Genomic DNA, 19,211 nt, shown 5'->3' with positions numbered 1-19,211 from the left:
CATCTGAGCTAACATGCTTAAAAGAGTAGAAGTAGCAGTGTAGCCATGGTAGCATGGGCAGAGACAGCACCGTGCTAGCTGCCTTGAGTACAAACCCTCCTGAACTCCATGGGTACGTAGTGGGGGCTGCTAGCACAAGCCACCCCTGCCCATGCTACCACGGCTACACTGCTATCGTCAGTGTGCTAACTCAGGTGAGGGTGAGGGCGAGTATGGCTAGGTGAAGTGGGAATCACCCCCCATCCCCCGCTCATCGTGTAGACCTAGCCTTAGGGAGCCTGGGTGCTGAGGGGAACCTGTAGGGATGAATGAGGGCCATAACCATAAGAATTCCTGGAGAGAGCCATAGAACATGGGGTGGTTGGAGGAAACAAAGTAGCCAGCAGGTGATTAGAAGCCTTTGATGCTACCCGGGGGCGGGGAGAGGGGAGGAGCTGCAGGGGAGGCAGTTGATGGAGTGTGGCCTGAGAGGCAGCCAAAGGGATGGCAGTGATGTGAGATCGGGAGTGACTGTGCTGTGAATGGTTGGGTGCTGCAGTGGGGCTATTGAGAGCTTTGGGAGAGTTGGAGAGCCCAGGCTGATTAAAGGATGAGGTGGAACTGCAGGGGCCAGGCTGCGAGAGGATCCCAGAGACACCTAAGGCATTATGGTGACCAAGAAGACAGTATTGCTGCCAGGGCTAGGGTGACTGGAAGCAGGAGTGATGGGGGAGATTGAGCAGCTGTGCTATGGGATGTGCATGAAAACTCTGGGCGGGGGGCTGCTGGAAGAGTCAAGTCTGGGATGTTAACCTTTCTCACCTACTGCACTGTCAGGAAGCGAGTCCTGGGACTCTCAGATGGTATTCACAATCTGGGCACTGTGCGCTGGGAGCTGGCTCTCTGCCTCCTGTTCGCGTGGGTCATCTGCTACTTCTGCATCTGGAAAGGAGTCAAGTCCACAGGCAAAGTAAGAGCAAACTCTGTCCCCTTAGCCCCTAAACCTCCTCCAAGCTGCCTTTTTCACCTTCTTAGTCTTCTCCATGATACAGAGAGAGAAGAAGAAAGGAGGCAGGGAATACATGAGACATAGGGCCGTACTCGGATTGGCATGGGTGGGTGCAACTGCAGTGAAGTCACAGCTGATTACGCTGGGTCTGAATTTAGTCCATTATGAGAAGAGCAAAGAAAGTCAATCAGAGGGGAGACAAGGGAAGGATCTTAGAAGAAATAGTGAAGTCCTAGACCAGCATGGTCCACTGTAATGGGGAAACCTTGTGAAAGACGCTGCTTCACCATTAGCAACAGACAATCATCCAGTTGCTGATGCAGAGTCCCCGACTGGTCTGGTGGCTTTTGCAACATTGGCCTGTTTTAGTGTCAAATCTCCAGTCACCAATAATAATTAAACACCAGAGCTGAGTGAATATCCCACTAGAACTAATCTCCTTAGGGGGTTCATCGCAGTTACCTCCCACTTCCTCATTATTTGTAATTGCTCAGTTTGTTTTTTTTTCTGTCTTTTTTTCTTTAACCCAATGGATTGCTCACAAACAGGGCGCTGCTGTGAGCATTCCACACTCAATACTGAAAATGTGAGCTGGGCTGGCTGGTTGTGATTGCATAAGTCACATGTTACTGTTTCTGTTCCTGGATTGAATGAAAATAAGATATTTCACCTGGGAGGCTTAAAGAAGCCACTCAGGTTTCAGTGGTGCAGGGCTGGAGTATAACCCCCTGAGCAGCAGTGAGGGTGGGTTATACAACTCAGGGTTAGTCTTGCACATTTCTAGAGGACCTGTGACAATTGCTGAGGGGTGAGTGGCCAGTTTCTTCAATTCCCTTCTTCCATAAAGATGTTTCCCACGATTTGCTCTCTCTCCATCCATGAAGCTCCCATCGCTCTCACCTTTTCCTGGTACAGGTATTGGGACGCATCCTTCACAATAGACGCATCCCTTTAGTTCTGTGTCAATGAGCTGCTGAGTCCACAGGGCTGTCTTCATATCCCATATTTACAACCTTTTTACCACTGTGCTCCTTGGCTCAACTCTCAGATGAGAATGTGTGGAGCCTGCAAGACTCTTTGCCTTTAATGGAAATGTACTGAGTTGCTCTCTCCTGCTTGCTGCATATGTGTGGAGACACAGGGGACACCATTAAAATCCATGTCTCCTCCACACTCTTCTCTCTTTGCTCTTCAGAAAACAATCAAATACTGAACTGTAAACATGCGGATTAAAAAAGATACTTTAAAATGATGTTGAAAAATTGGAAGGATTCAGAAGAGCTACAAGAATGATCTGATGCCTGGAAAATCTGTCTTACAGTTAAAGCCAACTTGGAAACAGTTTTCCTGTCCTGTGAAAATTTTTGGGATTTCAAAAAAACTTTTCCCATCCTGAATCAGGACAAAAGCTCAAAATATTAAAATTTTTCACAAACTGAAAAAAAAATTCAATTTGGGTCAATTGAAATGTCTAGTTTCAAGAATTTTGCAATGCTTCATTTCTGTTACAAGTTTACAACTTTTCTTTACTTCCATTAGTTTAGTTTTCTAAACCTAAAATTGTTTTGAACTGATAAGCCAGAATTTGTCATGTTGGCAATTTTGAAACTTTATATACAAAACATTTTGAGTACCGATTTGTGGAAACCGACACTTTTCCATGAAAAGTTTTGGTTTTGACAAATCCACATATTTTGATGGGCAAAAATAGTTTGATCAAAATTTTTCCAACCATATCTACTGACAGTGAGAGACTAAAAGAAGTTCAATCTATTTATCTTAACAAAGAGAATGTTAAGAGGTGACTTGATCAGTCATAAGTATTTACGTGGGCAGAATATTTCTGACAGTAGATGCCTCCTTAATCTAGCAAAGTCATAACAAGAGCTCACGGGTGGCTGCTGAAGTTTGACCAATTCAGACAAGAAATAAGGTGCAAATGTTTAACAGTGAGAGTAATTAAACATTGGAGCAATTTACCTAGGAATGTGGTGGATTCTCCATCATTCCAAGTCTTTAAATCAACCCTAGATGTTTTTCTACAATAAATGTTCTAGGTCAGTCAGAAGTTATGGGCTTAATGCAGAAATTGCTGTGTGAAAGTCTATGGCCTGTGCTATGCATGAGGTCAGATTAGATGATCAGAATGGTCCTTTCTGCCTTAAAATCTACTAATCTGATGGGATGTTGTCAAGTAATGTAACTGTTCTGCTCTGTTTCTTACCGCCAGAAAAAGTTGTGCTTTGATATATTATGAACAAGCAGTAGAGAGTTCACAGAATCTCTTAAGAAGAACATACCTTAGTTTAATATTTGCAGTGGTGTAAGATTATATTCAGAGATCATCTACAGAACTTTGTAGTCAACAGGAAGTCAACTCTTGACTGAAAGTTAATTTTTAATAGTCAATACTTAAAGTCCCGGTACCAGATACTAGAGCTAGGAGAATAATTCATATGAAAAGTCTGAATGAGTAGTTTTTAATAACCAGTTCACTTTGGCCATATTTGTGTTCCTTTTGTGTTTACTTTCCTCATACTTGGAATAAATTTGGTTTACTATCATAAATGTTCACAAAAAGTGAATTTCAGAGACAAATTTCAGTGCCAGCAGTGCTTGTGTGCTCCTCCAATCAGGGAACAGAAACAGCACCATCTGACTTATTTGACCAATCACAGTCAAATAATACAGTTTGACGTTGGAATATTTGCCATCAATTCATAGTGTGAACAAAAATTCAAAAGGATATTATTTGAGTGAATCTGAATAATGAATACGTTTAGGGAAATTGCAGCTTGCTCACTGATATTCAATTCCATAAACAGAAAAAGGGGCTTGACGAATGATTCATTCTGCTCAAACTGTTCCCTAAACCCATGTGTTTCATTTCCCACACAAAAACTGTGGTCAAGGCTTTCAAAAATACAAGATTTTGGGGGCTCTCAGATTCAAGTTGAGATGCCTTAAAGAGGCTGAATTTTTCGGTGTGATGAGTAATCACTCTTTGAAAATCAGGCCTCTGCCGAGTGTCTCAAATTTCTGCCTTGCCCCCCTCAGATTCACTGCTCACTTTTGGAACTCTTGGCCAAGAATAGAAATATTTTCATGACCTTTAATTAGAATTCAGTGAAAGCAGAGGCTTTGGGGATTTAAAGACTCAGGTGTTGTTAATAATAGAGTTAGGGGATTTGCTTTGGATGTATAATCTATAGGGTGACAACATTCCCTTTTTATCTTTCTCTCTGCTTCCAGGTTGTTTACTTCACTGCCACATTTCCCTACTTGATGCTTTTTGTCTTGCTGATTCGAGGGGTCACCCTGCCTGGTGCTGCTGAGGGGATCACGTTCTACCTGAAGCCTGACATTTCCAGGCTTGCAGACCCACAGGTGAGTGAATACAGCCTGATACTGTGAGGAGTGGAGAGATTCCAACAAAGTGGTGACAGGAAAAGCAGGGGTTCAGCACCTTGCAGGATCAGACCTTAACTGACTGTTATCTAGATCAGGTTGGACTTCCCTCCCCTAAGAGACTGAACATACTGAGGCCTCTTTAAAAGGGTTGATGGGGGAATCTCAGCCCAGCACAAATATAGCCTTTTTGTCAGTGTATTTTAAACATATGGATGCGTTAGGTCATTGCCATTTAGGGGCTTGACAAATGCAGAAGCATCTATTAAATATTCAGTGTATGACAGATGGTTTTGTTGAGCCTTAAGTGAAATGATGATGAACAAAAGGAGAAAAAACCTCTCTCTTCATGCTCTCTGGCCCAGTTTGAGCTTTTCTTGGAAGAGGCTGGAGCTTCCTCAGGGAGACGAGCTTCTTAGTATAAGACAAACTGCAGTAGGTGTGTAGGTAACTATTGGAGCTACACATGGTCAGTTTTTATAAACAGGAGCCCCTTTATTCTGAGATTCGGCATTTCTGGCACTTGCTGTGAAATCAGCACCTTCTTGCGGAATTGTGCTCCAGAATCTCAGCTTTAATTTAAAAAACATTATTTTTCTAGCCCTTATCCGTATAGGGGGGCGGAAGCTTGACACTGGGGGAGATAGGGGGGGATGGGGCGGAGCTTGAAACTGTGTAACTTGCATTCAGTGTTAGTTCCCTGACTTTGCAGATCTCCAGACTATTGTTCTATGCATCCCAATGGGGTGTTAATTCTGAGACCTAACGGAGAGTATTTAAACGTTAATTATTTCATGGCTGATTATTGTAGCAGAAGCATTCAGCTAATGTGCTTTTCCCACAATCTCAAACTGTCTCCCACATCTTCCTGGATGGCAAAAGGCTCAACTGCTCCCTACCCAGCTGCTAACACCTCCAGCTTCCCCTGATGACTTTCAGGTGCAGTTATGTCTTGCCAACACAAAAATCAGTGACATGTTGAAAACATGGAGACAGCTTAAGTTAAATGGAATTTTAATATGTAAATAAACAACACAGGGGCTGTGTTTTATTCGTGTTCAATTAATTCATTAAAAACCTCCATTTTCTAATCTAAATGAAGTTGATATGGAATTTCTGGTCTGCCACCTGGGAGAGCTGCAGGAGCCAGGCACCTTGCTGCAGAATTTGAGTCCAATTTGCTGTGGAGAAGGTTGGATGTTGATTATAATGGGGTGGGGGGGGCGGGAGGGAGAGAGACAAGCTGGGGAAGGTTCCTGGGTGAATCTGTAGGTCTGGATCCATGAGGGATCTCAGTTAATTCAAACAGCAGTGGCTGGCTGCGTGTATTTGAAGGCCTGCCAATTTGCAGCCACTTGGAAGCCTGCTGGGCACCGTTTAGGGGACAGCAAGGATAGTGGACAAGGTATTCCTTCCTGGCTGTTAACTTGCTACTAATATCCTTCCCTGGCTGTGTGGAAGTTTCTGAGCACTGTAGCCCATCTTTTGTGGCTCTGTATACTAGCATTACACTGTGTGAGAGAAAGTGCTATCAATAGAGTGGAGGAGGAGCCAGCGGCTGAAGGCTGAAGTAAACAACAACTCTGCTGCTCTCGATGGGTGCTGTGATGAGTTAATGAAAACCATGGTGGTGATGAGATACTATGAACCCAACATCTCCTGGCTGCTCCTGTTGTCCTGATCTCCCTCCATCCTCACGTGTAGGGAATACGAGGCGGTGTGGTGTCATAGAGAGGTTTTATTGGCACTTGTTTGGGATGGCTTTGTGAGATACTCATGGTTTTTTCAGTACCAAGAGGCTACGTGATCTCCAACTTGTGCTGGTACAGTCTTTATACCATGCCACATCCCCATGCACCCTCCCTTTTCATGGTGGAATCTTCACTCCAGTCCCCCAAGTTGGGACAATCAATCCAGAGACATGTCACACCCTGTATGGATTCTTCCCTTCTCTGCCTGATGTAGATTTCTCCATGTCTGACAAGCTGCTGCCCCAAAGTGTGTGTACCCTGACAGGACTTTACCATTTATTTCCTTAGCCGTGGCTGGAAATCACTGTCCTTTTCTGTTCTAGGTGTGGATGGATGCAGGCACTCAGATCTTCTTCTCTTATGCTATCTGCCAGGGATGCCTGACAGCTTTGGGCAGCTACAACAAGTACAATAACAACTGTTACAGGTAGGAGCAGCCTGTGCCTCTCTCTCCCTCTCACATCCGGCTGAGGGCTGTGTGGGCCGGCGAGCAGAATGTAGTTGGAGCTGTGGCACTCACTGCTTCGAAATCACACGTGGGGCCCACGTCATTTCATCCTATGCTCTTGGCAGCTCTTACAAGCTAAGCAGGGCTCAGCGACTGGGTAGGAGACTACCCAGGAAAACGCAGGGGCTACAAGAAATGCCTTTGGTGGCTCTGCTGGTGGCACTCTGCCACCAGGGCAGGGAGAGGGGGCACGGGACTCCTGGAGGTGCCATTGTTGAGTTGATATGGGTATTGTAAATGTTACCTGATATGGAAATAAGATTTAGTAATGCATGTGACCAAATTCAGTTCGGTTACCTGGGTCTGATCTCAGGGGAATTAGCCAGATTCACAGTGGTCTAAAGAAGAGGAGAATCTGCCCCATGGCATCAAATGCCTTATTAAAATCGCAGCCCCTTTAATGCACCCAGCGTGTGTTTTAATTCGATCTGAAAGAGCAACAGAGAGGTTGTCTGGCATGACAGGTTCTTTTTCATTCAGTGCTTATTGCTTATAGTTCCCTTTTCCTCTCAGGCCTGATCCCCAGCCCATTCAAGTCAATGGGAGTCTTTCGATTGGTTTAAGAGGGCTTTGGATCAGGGCCCTTGTTGTTTAAGGATCCTTTTTCTCTCAATATTTATTCCATTGCTCTACCCTCATATGATGATTCCTGTTGCCCCTTGTTGTGCCAAGTCCCTAGTGACTTCACTGGGGCATCCTGCTTACAATATATGGCTGCAGCCCCCTGTCATTTTTATTGCCAAGTATAATCATGTAGTTCTTGTAGTGCCAGGGGTCAAGGCTGTAGGCTGCCGAGTTCTGTTTTGGGCTGCTGGCCTCTGGAGGAGTCTCAGGCCTAGTCTACACTACGCGTTTAAACCGGTTTAAGGAGCGTAAAACCGATTTAACGCCACACCCGTCCACACTAAGAGGCCCTTTATATCGATATAAAGGGCTCTTTAAACCGGTTTCTGTACTTCTCCCTAATGAGAGGAGTAGTGCTAGTATCGGAATTGCCATATCGGATTAGGGTTAGTGTGGCCGCAGATCGACGGTATTGGCCTCTGGGTGGTATCCCACAGTGCACCACTGACCGCTCTGGACAGCAATCTGAACTCGGATGCAGTGGCCAGGTAGACAGGAAAAGCCCCGCGAATTTTTGAATATTTCCTGTTTGCCCAGCGTGGAGCTCCAATCAGAACGGGTGGCGATGCAGTCCGAAATCAAAACAAAAAAAGAGCTCCAGCATGGACCGTACGGATGTGATCGCAGTAAGGGCAGGCAAATCTGTTCTATCAGAGCTCCGTTACAGAAGACGAAATTCAAAATCATTTTTAAAAAATCCCCACACAGACGCCATAGCAGGGACTCAGCGCACTGCTGCGTGACAAGCGTAACGGAAAGCCAAAGAATCAAATGGACGCTCATGGAGGGGGGACTGGAGCGGGGACTGGAGGACGCAAGCAATCCCACAGTTCCTGCAGTCTCCGAAAAGCATTTGCATTCTTGGCTGAGCTCCAAATGCTTCTAGGGTCAAACACAGTGTCCGCGGTGGTTCAGGGCATAGCTTGGCAATTTACGCACCCCCCCACCCACCCCCAGAAGTGAAAGGGAAAACAATCCTCTCTTGACTCTTTTACATGTCACCCTATCTTTACTGAATGCTGCAGATAGACGCTATGCTGCAGCACTCAACACCAACATCCTCACTCCCCCCCCCCCGCCATGGGTGGCTGATGGTGCAATATGGCTAATATCCATCGTCATCATCAGCCTATTGGCACATGGGGCAGTGCAAAAGGACTGGTAACCATGCCGACTAGCATCCAGTGAGGTCAATCATGGGCGCCTGTGTAAAAAGCTCCTGATTTTTCCTAGTAGATGGTGCAGTATGGCTGGTAACCGTCTTCATCATAGCAACAGGGGGCTGAGCTCCATCAGCCCCCGCCCTTCATGTGTAAAGAAAAGATTCAATTGCCTCTGGACTAGCAGCGGGATGCTGGGCTCCTCTCCTCCACACTGCTTAATGTCCTGTCTGGACTATCATAGCAGCTGGAGGCTGCCTTCCACTCATTTCTCACTAACAAGTCACTGTGTCTTATTCCTGCATTCTTTATTACTTCATCACACAAGTGCGGGGACACTGCTACGGTAGCCCAGGAAGGTTGGGGGAAGAATGGAATCAACAGGTGGGGTTGTTGCAGGAGCACCCCCTGTGAATAGCATACAGCTCATCATTCCTGCAGGATCTGACACAGAGCAGCTGTGCTCTCTGGTTCTATGATACAGTGGTTCTCTAGTACACTTGGTTCTAGGCAGGACTGATTCTATTTTTAGATACCAAAAAGGAGGGATTGACTCAGGGAGTCATTCCCAATTTTGGCTTTTGCGCCCCCGGCTGATCTCAGCCAGGGGCACTTATGACAGCAGCAAATGGTGCAGTGCAAAAGGACTGGTAACCATGATCATCTTATTACCAATTTATGTTATGGTATATGGTACAGTATGGCTGGTAACCATCTCTGCTGTCATGCAAAAGCAAAAGCATGCTGCTGTGTAGCGCTGCTTAATTGCCTCTGTCAGCGGCATCTAGTACACATACGGTGACAGTCACAAAAGGCAAAACAGGCTCCATGATTGCCATGCTATGGCATCTGCCAGGGCAATCCAGGGAAAAAAGGCGCGAAATGCTTGTCTGCCGTTGCTTTCCCAGAGGAAGGAGTGACTGACGACATTTACCCAGAACCACCCGCGACAATGATTTTTGCCCCATCAGGCACTGGGATCTCAACCCGGAAATTCCAAGGGGCGGGGGAGGCTGCGGGAACTATGGGATAGCTACGGAATAGCTACCCACAGTGCAATGCTCCAGAAGTCGACGCTAGCCTCGGACCGTGGACGCACACCACCGATTTAATGTGTTTAGTGTGACCACGCACACTCGATTTTATACAATCTGTTTTGCTAAACCGGTTTATGTAAACTTGGAATAATCCCGTAGTGTAGACGTACCCTTAGTGTAAGCAAGTGCATAGATTCATGTCCCATTCAGAAAGCTGAGCACAAAAGCAATTGCCCAGAGTGGTAAATTTGCAGAGGAAAACAATGCCGTGTCTCTCTCTCTATGGTTCTGCCCCAACAGGGACTGCTTCATGCTGTGTTTCCTGAATAGTGCCACCAGCTTTGTGGCCGGCTTTGCTATCTTCTCTGTGCTGGGCTTCATGGCACAAGAACAGGGCGTGCTCATTTCAGAAGTGGCTGAGTCAGGTAGGTGCTTTCTAAATGTGGCAGGGCCAAAAGGAAAACTTAAAGCATGGGTGGACTTTTTAGGAATTGACACCTTTGAATATGAAGCCAACCCATGAGGTTAGCAGTGCTGCTACCTTGAACCAATCCTACATCCTCTGTAATTGCTAGTGTCCCCAGTCCAGTTGCCCAGAACAGCCTCTGCCTATTCTGTGGACTCAGAGGCCCTGTCGTCCAGAACCACTGCTTTATTCTCTGCTATCCTGATGCACTTAGTGCCACTGTCCAGAAGCAGAGCTGCATTCCCCGTTGTTTTGAAATCCCTGATTCTTCTTTCCAAAACCAGCCGCTCAGCCCGTGTCAGCAGTTATTATCCTGTATGTCAGTGACCATTGCACAATACATTCTGGGGAAGCGAGGTCTTGGCAGGCTAAGTTTTTTAAACGGCACATCAAACTGGTCTCTGTGTTGCTGGGTCATGTTGTTGGGGAAACCTCATCCTTACTCAGCTCTCTGATTGGCAGGTCCGGGCCTAGCATTCATTGCGTATCCAAAGGCTGTAACGATGATGCCTGTGTCTCAGCTCTGGTCCTGCCTATTCTTCCTTATGCTGATCTTCCTGGGACTGGACAGCCAGGTACAGTAAATAACCCTCCTCTTTCCCTCGAACTCCAAGGTGTCTGTCACATGTTTGAGAGCCTCATGTAGATCATAACTCGTGGGTGGGAAATGGTAATGTGTCTCTCAGCCACCTGGAACACCTGTCACACATCCATGGTACTACTTCAGAATGTTAATACTTAGAGCTGTCCGGTACATTCCAGCAGTCAGCTGGTGTTAGGTGTTACTCCTTACCAGTGACCTGCAGCACCTGTACTTTCCAGCATAAGTCTCTGACAATCCAGTGACAATCAGCAGCCACACTTCTTTGTCCTTCCCACCAAGTCTGCCCTTAGGGGCTAGCAGTCATCTCTCATGAACCAGGCACTTTACTACACATTTTGTGTCAATCTCTTCTAAGTTCACTAGGACTCCTTTTGTATTGTGACAAGCCCCATTTGTAACTGTAGTTTGATGGCAGCTCTGACTGTACTATAAGTGTTCTTGATTCCAGGTGTGACTTGTGACCCTCACTGTCTCCTGGCTCCAGAGTAGCTGCTTCCTGGCAGTAACTTCTTTTATACCACAGTGGTTCCTTGTGACACACAATTTATTTCTTGATAATCCTTTGTGGTGAGGTGCAATTCCCTTATTGTCTCCATGTTCCATGTGTCATTTCTGTTGTACCTGAACATCCTCAGTACTCCAGGTGCAAGGCTTGGGATAATCTCACTTAGTTCCAGATGTGGTTCCAGTCACTCCTCCGGAGCGCTCAATTCCTGATGTTTCACCAGTGGTAACTCCACTTCCTTTGGGACTCAGATGCAGCTATACCTCCTTGTTTGCAAGCAGTTCATGCTTCAGGTGTAGGAAAAAGAGGGGACTAACTGAGTGGAAGAATGGAATTGGGAAAGAGGATGGGTAGGGAAAGAGAGACATTAGGTTCTTGGTTTCTTGACATGAATTCTTCTGCAGTTCGTCTGTGTTGAGAGCCTGGTGACGGCCATTGTTGACATGTACCCAAAAGTTCTCCAGAGGAAAGGGCACCGGGAGCTGCTGATCCTGGCCATTGCAGTCATATGCTACCTGCTTGGGCTGATGCTAGTCACTGAGGTAAGAAGGGAAGTACATGGTGGGGGAGAGGGATATGGACTTGTTTGGAGCAGTATTATCTGCAGCAAGTTTGTATTTCACACTGTTAATTATTCTCTCTCTCTTTAGCTTAGTTTATTAGCTGGTGGATATCAGAACCAGTAGTTCTTCTTTCTTATATAGTGCCAGGTGAGATGTTGTCATACTGTATAGCTGAGCCTTCCTCTGGGGTATGTCTCAGAGAGAACCTAGCACAGGGGTCAGCAACCTTTCAGAAGTGGTGTGCCAAGTCTTCATTTATTCACTCTAACTTAAGGTTTTGCATGCCAGTAAAACAATTTAACGTTTTTAGAAGGTCTCTTTCTATAATATACAGCTAAACTATTGTTGTATGTAAAGTAAATAAGGTTTTTAAAATGTTTAAGAAGCTTCATTTAAAATTAAATTAAAATGCAGAGCCCCCCCCAGGCCGGTGGCCAGGACCTGGGCAGTGTGAGTGCCACTGAAAATCAGCTTGCGTGCCTTTGGCACATGCGCCATAGGTTGCCTACCCTTGAACCTAGCACCAGGGAAGGGCCACCTGAAAGGAACTTTATATTCAAACTCCAGTCCTGATGGCTCTCAGGTCAAAAGTAGAGGAGCTACATGTGAGATGTGAATGCTGCCAGACTTTGCCATGGTGAAGGCCTTCCAAGGGAAGGCACAGTTGGCTGGCTGTCATCTGTGGAAAACAGGACTGGGGGTATGAAGGCTGTTGATAGCAGGTCCTAGACTAAGTTAGAGCAGTGGCTCTCAACCTTTCCAGACTACTGTACCCTTTTCAGGAGTCTGATTTGTCTTGCGTACCCCCCCCCCCCAAGTTTCACCTCACTTAAAAACTGCTTGCTTACAAAATCAGACATAAAAATACACAAGTGTCACAGCACACTGTTACTGAAAAATGGCTTACGTTCTTATTCTTACCATATAATTATAAAATAAATCAGTTGGAATATAAATACTATACTTACTTTTCAGTGTATAGTACATAGAGCAGTATAAACAAGTAATTATCTGTAAGACATTTTAGTTTGTACTGACTTCACTAGTGCTATTTATTTAGCCTGTTGTAAAACTAGGCAAATATCGAGATGAGTTGATGTACCCCCTGGAAAACCTCGGAGTATCCCCAGAGGTACGTGTACCCCTGGTTGAGAACCACTGATTTAGAGGAAAGAAGTCATTGATAACTGCTCCCCACACTCTGGAGACAGCAGGATCTTGCTATCTGATACAACCCTTAACCTCTCTTAGTTGGCATTCCTGCAGCCATCTGAAAAGTCAGAGGTCCTTGCTGAGATTTTACTTGAGAGAATTCCTGCAGAAGGCAATAGGAGTTTTGCCTGAGTAAGGACTGGGTAAAAACTGCATCAGGACTTCAGGACCTATCTAACTTCCCTGGGGATTTTACACATTGCCCATCACTGTGGGATAATCTAAACACAAAGCCGCTCAGTGTTTGGTGGGATTAATAGGAAAGCTTTTCTTCTGTCTCAGTGGCCATTCAAGGGGTTGAATAATTTTCCAATGTGTTTGCTCCACCTTTTTCTTTTCTTGGAGGTGCTATTTTCTTGGAGGTGCTATTCAGATTGTACAAATAGCTCTCCTGAGAGTAGAACAAATGCTCAGTCCATTGTACTGTCATTGCACAACAGAGAGCCAAAGGCCGTTGCCCCCACAGGGCTTCCAACTATGCTTGGGACCCTTGCAACATGTAGAGATGGGCTCGAACTAGAAACCCGGCATCTAAACATACTGAACTTCAGGGTAGTTCACACCTGGATCTAAACTTTGCGGCTCATTCCCAAAGCTCAACATAGCCAAGGACCACATTCAGAAACAGCGCTAGAAACTTGCCAGGGAGAATGGTCTATAGCAGCGTTTAAAAAAGCCCCAATCCCTGTTCTCTGTGGACACTGAAATCATGCTATGAAATGATTGTGAAACATCATCCTGGCCCCATGCCTGACGATCATTTTAGTGCAAGGTGGTACCTCGTATAATTTCCTAGTGTGGACAAGCCTAGAGAGAGATCCCTCATCCTATGCCCCTTTGCTCTGTGTGCAGTTCCCATCTCCCTCAGCCTTGTTTTTGTATTTGTCCAAATTCCAGCCAATCCATTTTCTCTTGCACATACCCTTTTGCTGAGCCCTCCATATCTCCCCTTTTTCTGCTTGACACAGGGTGGAATGTACGTCTTCCAGCTGTTTGATTATTATGCTGCCAGTGGTACGTGCCTACTGTTCCTGGCCATCTTTGAAGTCATCTGTGTTGGCTGGGTGTATGGTAAGTGGAACACAAGGACCCAGGCTGCTATGGGAGGAATGGGAATAGCCGTGTCAGTCTCAGGGAAAAGCCTCATGCATCTGATTGAATCTGTTCACCCAGGGGATTCCTCAGTCCCCATACACTGTGTAGGAATGATTCTTATCTCTGCTTTGAAAGGGATTTTCCCAGGAAGAGAAGTGAATTCGTCTTCCTGCTCATTCAGGCAGAGGTTCTGTCTCCCACGCATTGTGCTGTTCTGCCAGTGGATCTCTAGCCCTTTCTGCCTGACATAGACTATGCTCATTTAGAGCAGAAGAGGATTCTCCAGGTAGGAGTGGCAGTGGCTGCAGTTTTATGGCTGACCTGTCATGTGATCTCCCTCCGTCTTTTTGTTAATTTAATCCTGGCAATTTATTTAATCTGAAATTTCATATACATACACACTGTGAATTAGCATGCATAACACTCTGTTGCATAGTGTCTGGCCACAGTTACAAATGAAATTAAAGGTCTGATCTAGTGCCCAGTGAAATCAATAGCAAAACTGCCAATGACTCAAGAGGAGCAAGGTTGGACCCCAAAAGCTTGTGCCTGCTCCCTCTGTGTGTGCATGTGTCTGTGTGAGAGAGATTTATACAAATGCAAAAAACAGAGCATGGATTCATTGCAGGACCACCCAAAATACTGTCTTAGGGCATCACTTTACCCCGTATGTGCTCTGGTTATCTAAAACAGTCCTCATGGTTTCAATCTGAGCTGTGATGCAGCGAGAGGACTGTATGTGAGCTCTCGTCTGGAACAGTTAATCCTGGTGTGTACACTGTTGTTTGGAGAATGCTCCCTGCAGCATGTTATTGGGGCATCAGACTTCAAATCCAGAGCTCTGAAAACTTATCAATTTATTCTATGCTCGGTTTTCAGAGCTGGGAAAAAATTACATTAGTGCTTCCCCTTTGGCAAATGCCATCAGTGGGTTTGACACAGCCTGATCTGTTTACAGGACTAAAGCTGTGCACCGGAAATCTGAAATCCTTGTAACAATGCCTTGCTGACAGGCAGGAGGAAGCTACCTAGTGGTGGATGGCATCATAATTGCTGGCAATAGGGAAGCTTGGAATGAGTGTTTGTGTTAGTGCCACTGCTGTAATACTTTGCAGTGTAAGCCAGAGAATCAGTGCTGCCAACCCATAGGCAGGGGAAAACCCATTAACTGGCATTAGTCACTCTTTTTTTAACTAACTCCCCCATTTTTTTCTACTGACTCCATTTCAACACTCTTAGAAATGAAGCCAGCAAGTGCAAATTAGAGTAAAGCCATTACAATCACAACATGTATTGTCCTGGCCTGACCTATGAGGATATGTTAAAAAAACAAAATAAAACTTGGCATGTTTAGGCTTAAGAAAAGAAGCTGGGGGGAGTCTGAGAACAGTCTTCAAATATATTAAGGGCTGTTCTAAAGAAGTCGGGGATCAATTGTTCTCCAGGTCCACTGAAGGTTGGACAAGACGTAATTGGTTAATGTAAAATAAGGGAGATTTAGGTTAGATATGAGGAAAAACTTTCTAACTATAAATAGTAGTTAAGCATTGGAACAGGAATCCCTGGAATCCCCATCACTGGAGGTTTTTAAGAACAGGTTAGACAAACACCTATCAGGGATGGTCTAGGTTCACTTGGTCCTGCCTCTGAGCAGGGGCTGGACTCGATGACCTCTTGAGATCCTTTCCCGCCTCACATATCTATGATTCTATGAATAAGCATGCATGCTAACACTCAGCAGGATAGTGGCTCCCAACAGGGCTGGCTTTCTTCTTCATTCCCAGCTGCTATGTCCCATTACAGACTGCTAAGAGTGCACTGACTTCATTGCTAGTAATACTTTTCTACAGGAGCAATCGGTGAGGTTGTCACCAGGATGTTATATGATCACAGTTGGGAAGGGATGTGGCCTGTGCAATTGTGAATGGGGAGGCGTGATGCTCAGGAGGCCCTCTGTCTGTAAATGTGGTCCACGCCCTGGCAGTGTTTGAGAAGCCCTGCATGAGGGGGAATGAAATCTCATTGCCATAGAATGAATGGAATCCTCCCCCTAGAATTTAAACACAGCCTGGGTTTTCTTCCACAAGATCACCTGGGGAGCTTCACCTTTAGGATGCATCCCTCAAACACACCTTCTCCTGGTGGAGATACAGAGTCACACAGGGATTGGGCCCCAGGATCGGTTCCCGTTTTAGTAAGAGGGAGAGAGGAGAGTAGCTCCCTTTATGGGACTCTTTCACTAATTTCTATAATGTGTGTCCAGCTACGACTGCTCTGGGCTCCTTCCTGCATATAAAGATTTATGAAGAACAAGGGATCCTCCTCACCACCCTCACAGAGCATTACTCCTCTGGCTAACTGCATGGGTTATCCCTTTCTCTGGAGCACTAGCACTGACCATCAGATACTGGACTTAATGATCCACCCACCTGGTCTGATCAATCCTGTGCTTCTAGTCAGATATGATTCTAAGAGGTGCTGAATGCCTGCAGCTCTCACTAAACTCAAGGAGAGATGTGGGTGCTCAGCACTGCTCAGTACTAGACCCCAGGCCTGGAAATGTCTGATCTCTAAGCACTTTTTGATAAGACCACTTGTATTTTGTTTGTTTATGTACAGTAGCTCTCCAGTAGGTCTGAGTGCAATGGGCTATTTTTGTTATGTTCTCAACTATAGGCAATTGATTTGTTATGATGATTGAATCCTTTGCTTCCATACTGATTCCTGCCACTCGAGCTAAAACAATGCACCTTTAGCTCGCACTGGCAGTAGGTCCCGTCTCCTCTCTGTGAGCCAGGCAGTGCAGGGCACTATTATACACAGCGGTTTTGTTCACCGCTGCATTTGGGAGGGGAGGTGTGATTGCAGCACATGTAGGCACATCCGAGCTAGCTTGCTAAAAAGAGCCATGAAGCTGCAGCTGCACAGGCTAGATGCCCATGTATGTAGCCAGAGACCCTATGTAGGCAGCTAGCCTGTGCTGCTGTGGCTTCACTACTATTTTAAGCAAGCTGGCTAAGATCAAAGCTAGCATGGGTTTGCCTACACGTACTGCAGTCACATCTCCCCAGTGCAGTGTAGACAGACCTTTAAGGCTTCATTCTCCTTTCAGGGAGTGGTAACATTTGATGCTGGCTTTGCGCTCACTTTGCAGAGGGGTAAATAATATTCAAGATTGAGGGCAGTGAGGAATCAGGCCTGCACTTTACTGGGACTTTCTCCACAGCTGGATCCTCTTCCTGGGGTGCCTGATACTGGAGCTTCCTCTGGTCGATCCCTTTACAGGGAGTTCAAGGCTAGTGTTTGTTCTATCCCTTGTGAGGACTTTCAGGGTGTCTATTATGGAGTCTCATCTCACTGGAGCAGGCTCCTCCCAGCTGGTTCCTTGCCAGGGTTCAGAAACAGGGCTTCTCCCACCCATGGCAGAAGTTGCTAACTCCTTACTCTAGTCCAGTGGATGGGGCCAGGTTGACCAGCATTGGCAGCATGCCATACAGTATTGTTGTGTGACGCAGGATAAGCCTTCACTGCAAAGTCAGCTTAAGTTATCTGCACTCAAGTTACTCCCCTCGAGTTAGCCTCACTGGAGTGAGAGCAGCACAGTTGAGATATAACACTTGAGCTTCTGAAACCACCTTGGTGCTGCACTCACTTGTGTGTGGGGCTAAGACTTCTGGGGACATATCCCAGAGTTCTTAGCACTTCAACAAGTTGATCCACTCGGAATTCTTTCCCAGGGAACTGTAGGAGAACATGTCTGTCCTGTCTAGGCACATGGGAGGAATTGTGGAAGACAACTGAGAACTAGTGGCACTCGAGTGGAGCTAGCCTGCATTCACACTGCAGAGTTGGGCTCCCTTGAGTTTTAGCTTGTACCCCCTGATGGCCTAGCCCACTTGAGTTAAAAGCATCACCACGGTTGAGTTAAGGGTTTGTGTGTGTGGATGGGACTCATGTTAGCGGCAACACTCGAGTTATAACTTGAGTGAAACTTTGCAATGAAGATAAGCCCATAATCAGTTCCTGCAGGAATTAAGCTCTTTTGGAGGGGTGGGTGGGGAGGAGAAGAGGTTTCTAGCTCCTATGATTGTGGAGAGAACCTTCCAAAGGGAAGCAGAGGCAGCACTGTAGCAAGCAGTGAAGCCAGCCACTGGAGGATTCCACCTGCATAGGAGAACCTCAGGAGGGGGTAGTTACTGTAGTGGCTTTATGTCAACCCCTCTCCCCGTAGTCTGTGCAGGAGCTAAGGCCGGAGGAAGGGAGCATAGCTCCAGTGACCGCTGGGTGCCACAACATCCCCTTGGGACCATTAGCAGTCAGTGTTTAGTAGAGAATCCACCAGACTTGTCTAATGTATGCCAGGAACAGGCCTTGTGTTTGCAAAGTCTAGGACTGAGGAGCTCCAGGGGGCAGTTCTGTGCCCTAGCCCCAGCTGCACCAAGCCCATCAAGAGGCACGAGAGTTCTTCCCGCCTCACTGGGGTGCTGTGTTTCAGGAGCTCTGCTGTCATTGCGATTGTAAACTCGCAGGGCAGGGACTCTTCCTGTGTGTTTGTGCAACACCCAGCAGAATGGGGCCCTGATCCTGATTGGGTGCTACAGCAATGTAATTAACACAAGAATGAATTACACTTTTTTTTGGCCTTCCTCCCATCTTCAGCGTGGATTCCTGGACAACTAATCTTTGCCGTCACCTCTTCTCTTTCATAACATGATCCTTGGCTGGTGCCCTTTCCTTCCCCTCTCATGCCTCCACTCACTCTTCTGCTTTCCTTTCCCTTCTGCAGCTTCAGCCTGCTGAACAGGTACTTGTGCTTTCCCTGCCATCTGATGGATGGGTTGCTTACAGGGCTCTGCTGCTTCTTTGCCAGACTGCCCTATTTTAGCTTCTCTCTGGTTATGCTTTGTAAACTCATGTCTTTAATGCCACCTCATCAGTCTCCCTCTATTGCGGGCAAGGCCTCTGAGGACTTTATCCTGATCTAAATATTGCCACATAAGGTTTGCATTGGAGACTGCCAGTGTCTTTCCATTTGTTCACCTCTGATGAATTCTCTTTGCCCGTGCCTTGTGCTGGTTTCCAGTTCTCCCACCCCGTGACACAGCTCACTCTTGCCCATGACTATAGCACTTTCATGGTCAGTAAGCTGGCCCTTGGTTTCTTCCCACTCACACATGCACCACGCACCATCTCTCTGCTTCATTCTTCATCACTTTCCTTAGAGCCCATGTTTCTGTTCCATGGAAGGTTAAGTGTCAACCTGATCTCTTCAAACAGAGAGGCCTCTTAC

At 46.2% G+C, this 19,211-nt stretch overlaps 2 protein-coding genes across 6 annotated transcripts in view; both read left to right on the top strand.

Moving 5' to 3' along the window:
• Window positions 1-19,211, top strand: part of LOC123351545 (sodium- and chloride-dependent GABA transporter 2) — a 503,805-nt gene that overhangs the window by 341,928 nt on the left and 142,666 nt on the right. The gene's annotated exons all lie outside the window — the stretch shown is intronic.
• The window catches only part of LOC123351519 (sodium- and chloride-dependent betaine transporter-like), a 75,214-nt gene that overhangs the window by 34,926 nt on the left and 21,077 nt on the right, over window positions 1-19,211 (top strand). For all 5 annotated transcript variants that reach the window (XM_044990928.1, XM_044990914.1, XM_044990908.1 and 2 more), the window contains 7 exons: window positions 817-949; window positions 4,241-4,375; window positions 6,471-6,574; window positions 9,777-9,901; window positions 10,405-10,517; window positions 11,456-11,593; window positions 13,795-13,897. In XM_044990928.1, coding sequence (XP_044846863.1) covers window positions 817-949; window positions 4,241-4,375; window positions 6,471-6,574; window positions 9,777-9,901; window positions 10,405-10,517; window positions 11,456-11,593; window positions 13,795-13,897 — 851 coding nt within the window. The remainder of the gene's footprint in view (window positions 1-816; window positions 950-4,240; window positions 4,376-6,470; window positions 6,575-9,776; window positions 9,902-10,404; window positions 10,518-11,455; window positions 11,594-13,794; window positions 13,898-19,211) is intronic.

The sequence above is a fragment of the Mauremys mutica genome, chromosome 1 (genome assembly GCF_020497125.1).
Source record: "Mauremys mutica isolate MM-2020 ecotype Southern chromosome 1, ASM2049712v1, whole genome shotgun sequence".
Taxonomy (NCBI): domain Eukaryota; kingdom Metazoa; phylum Chordata; order Testudines; family Geoemydidae; genus Mauremys; species Mauremys mutica.
Note: the sequence above shows the minus strand (reverse complement) of the source record. Positions and strands in the feature narration are given on the sequence as shown.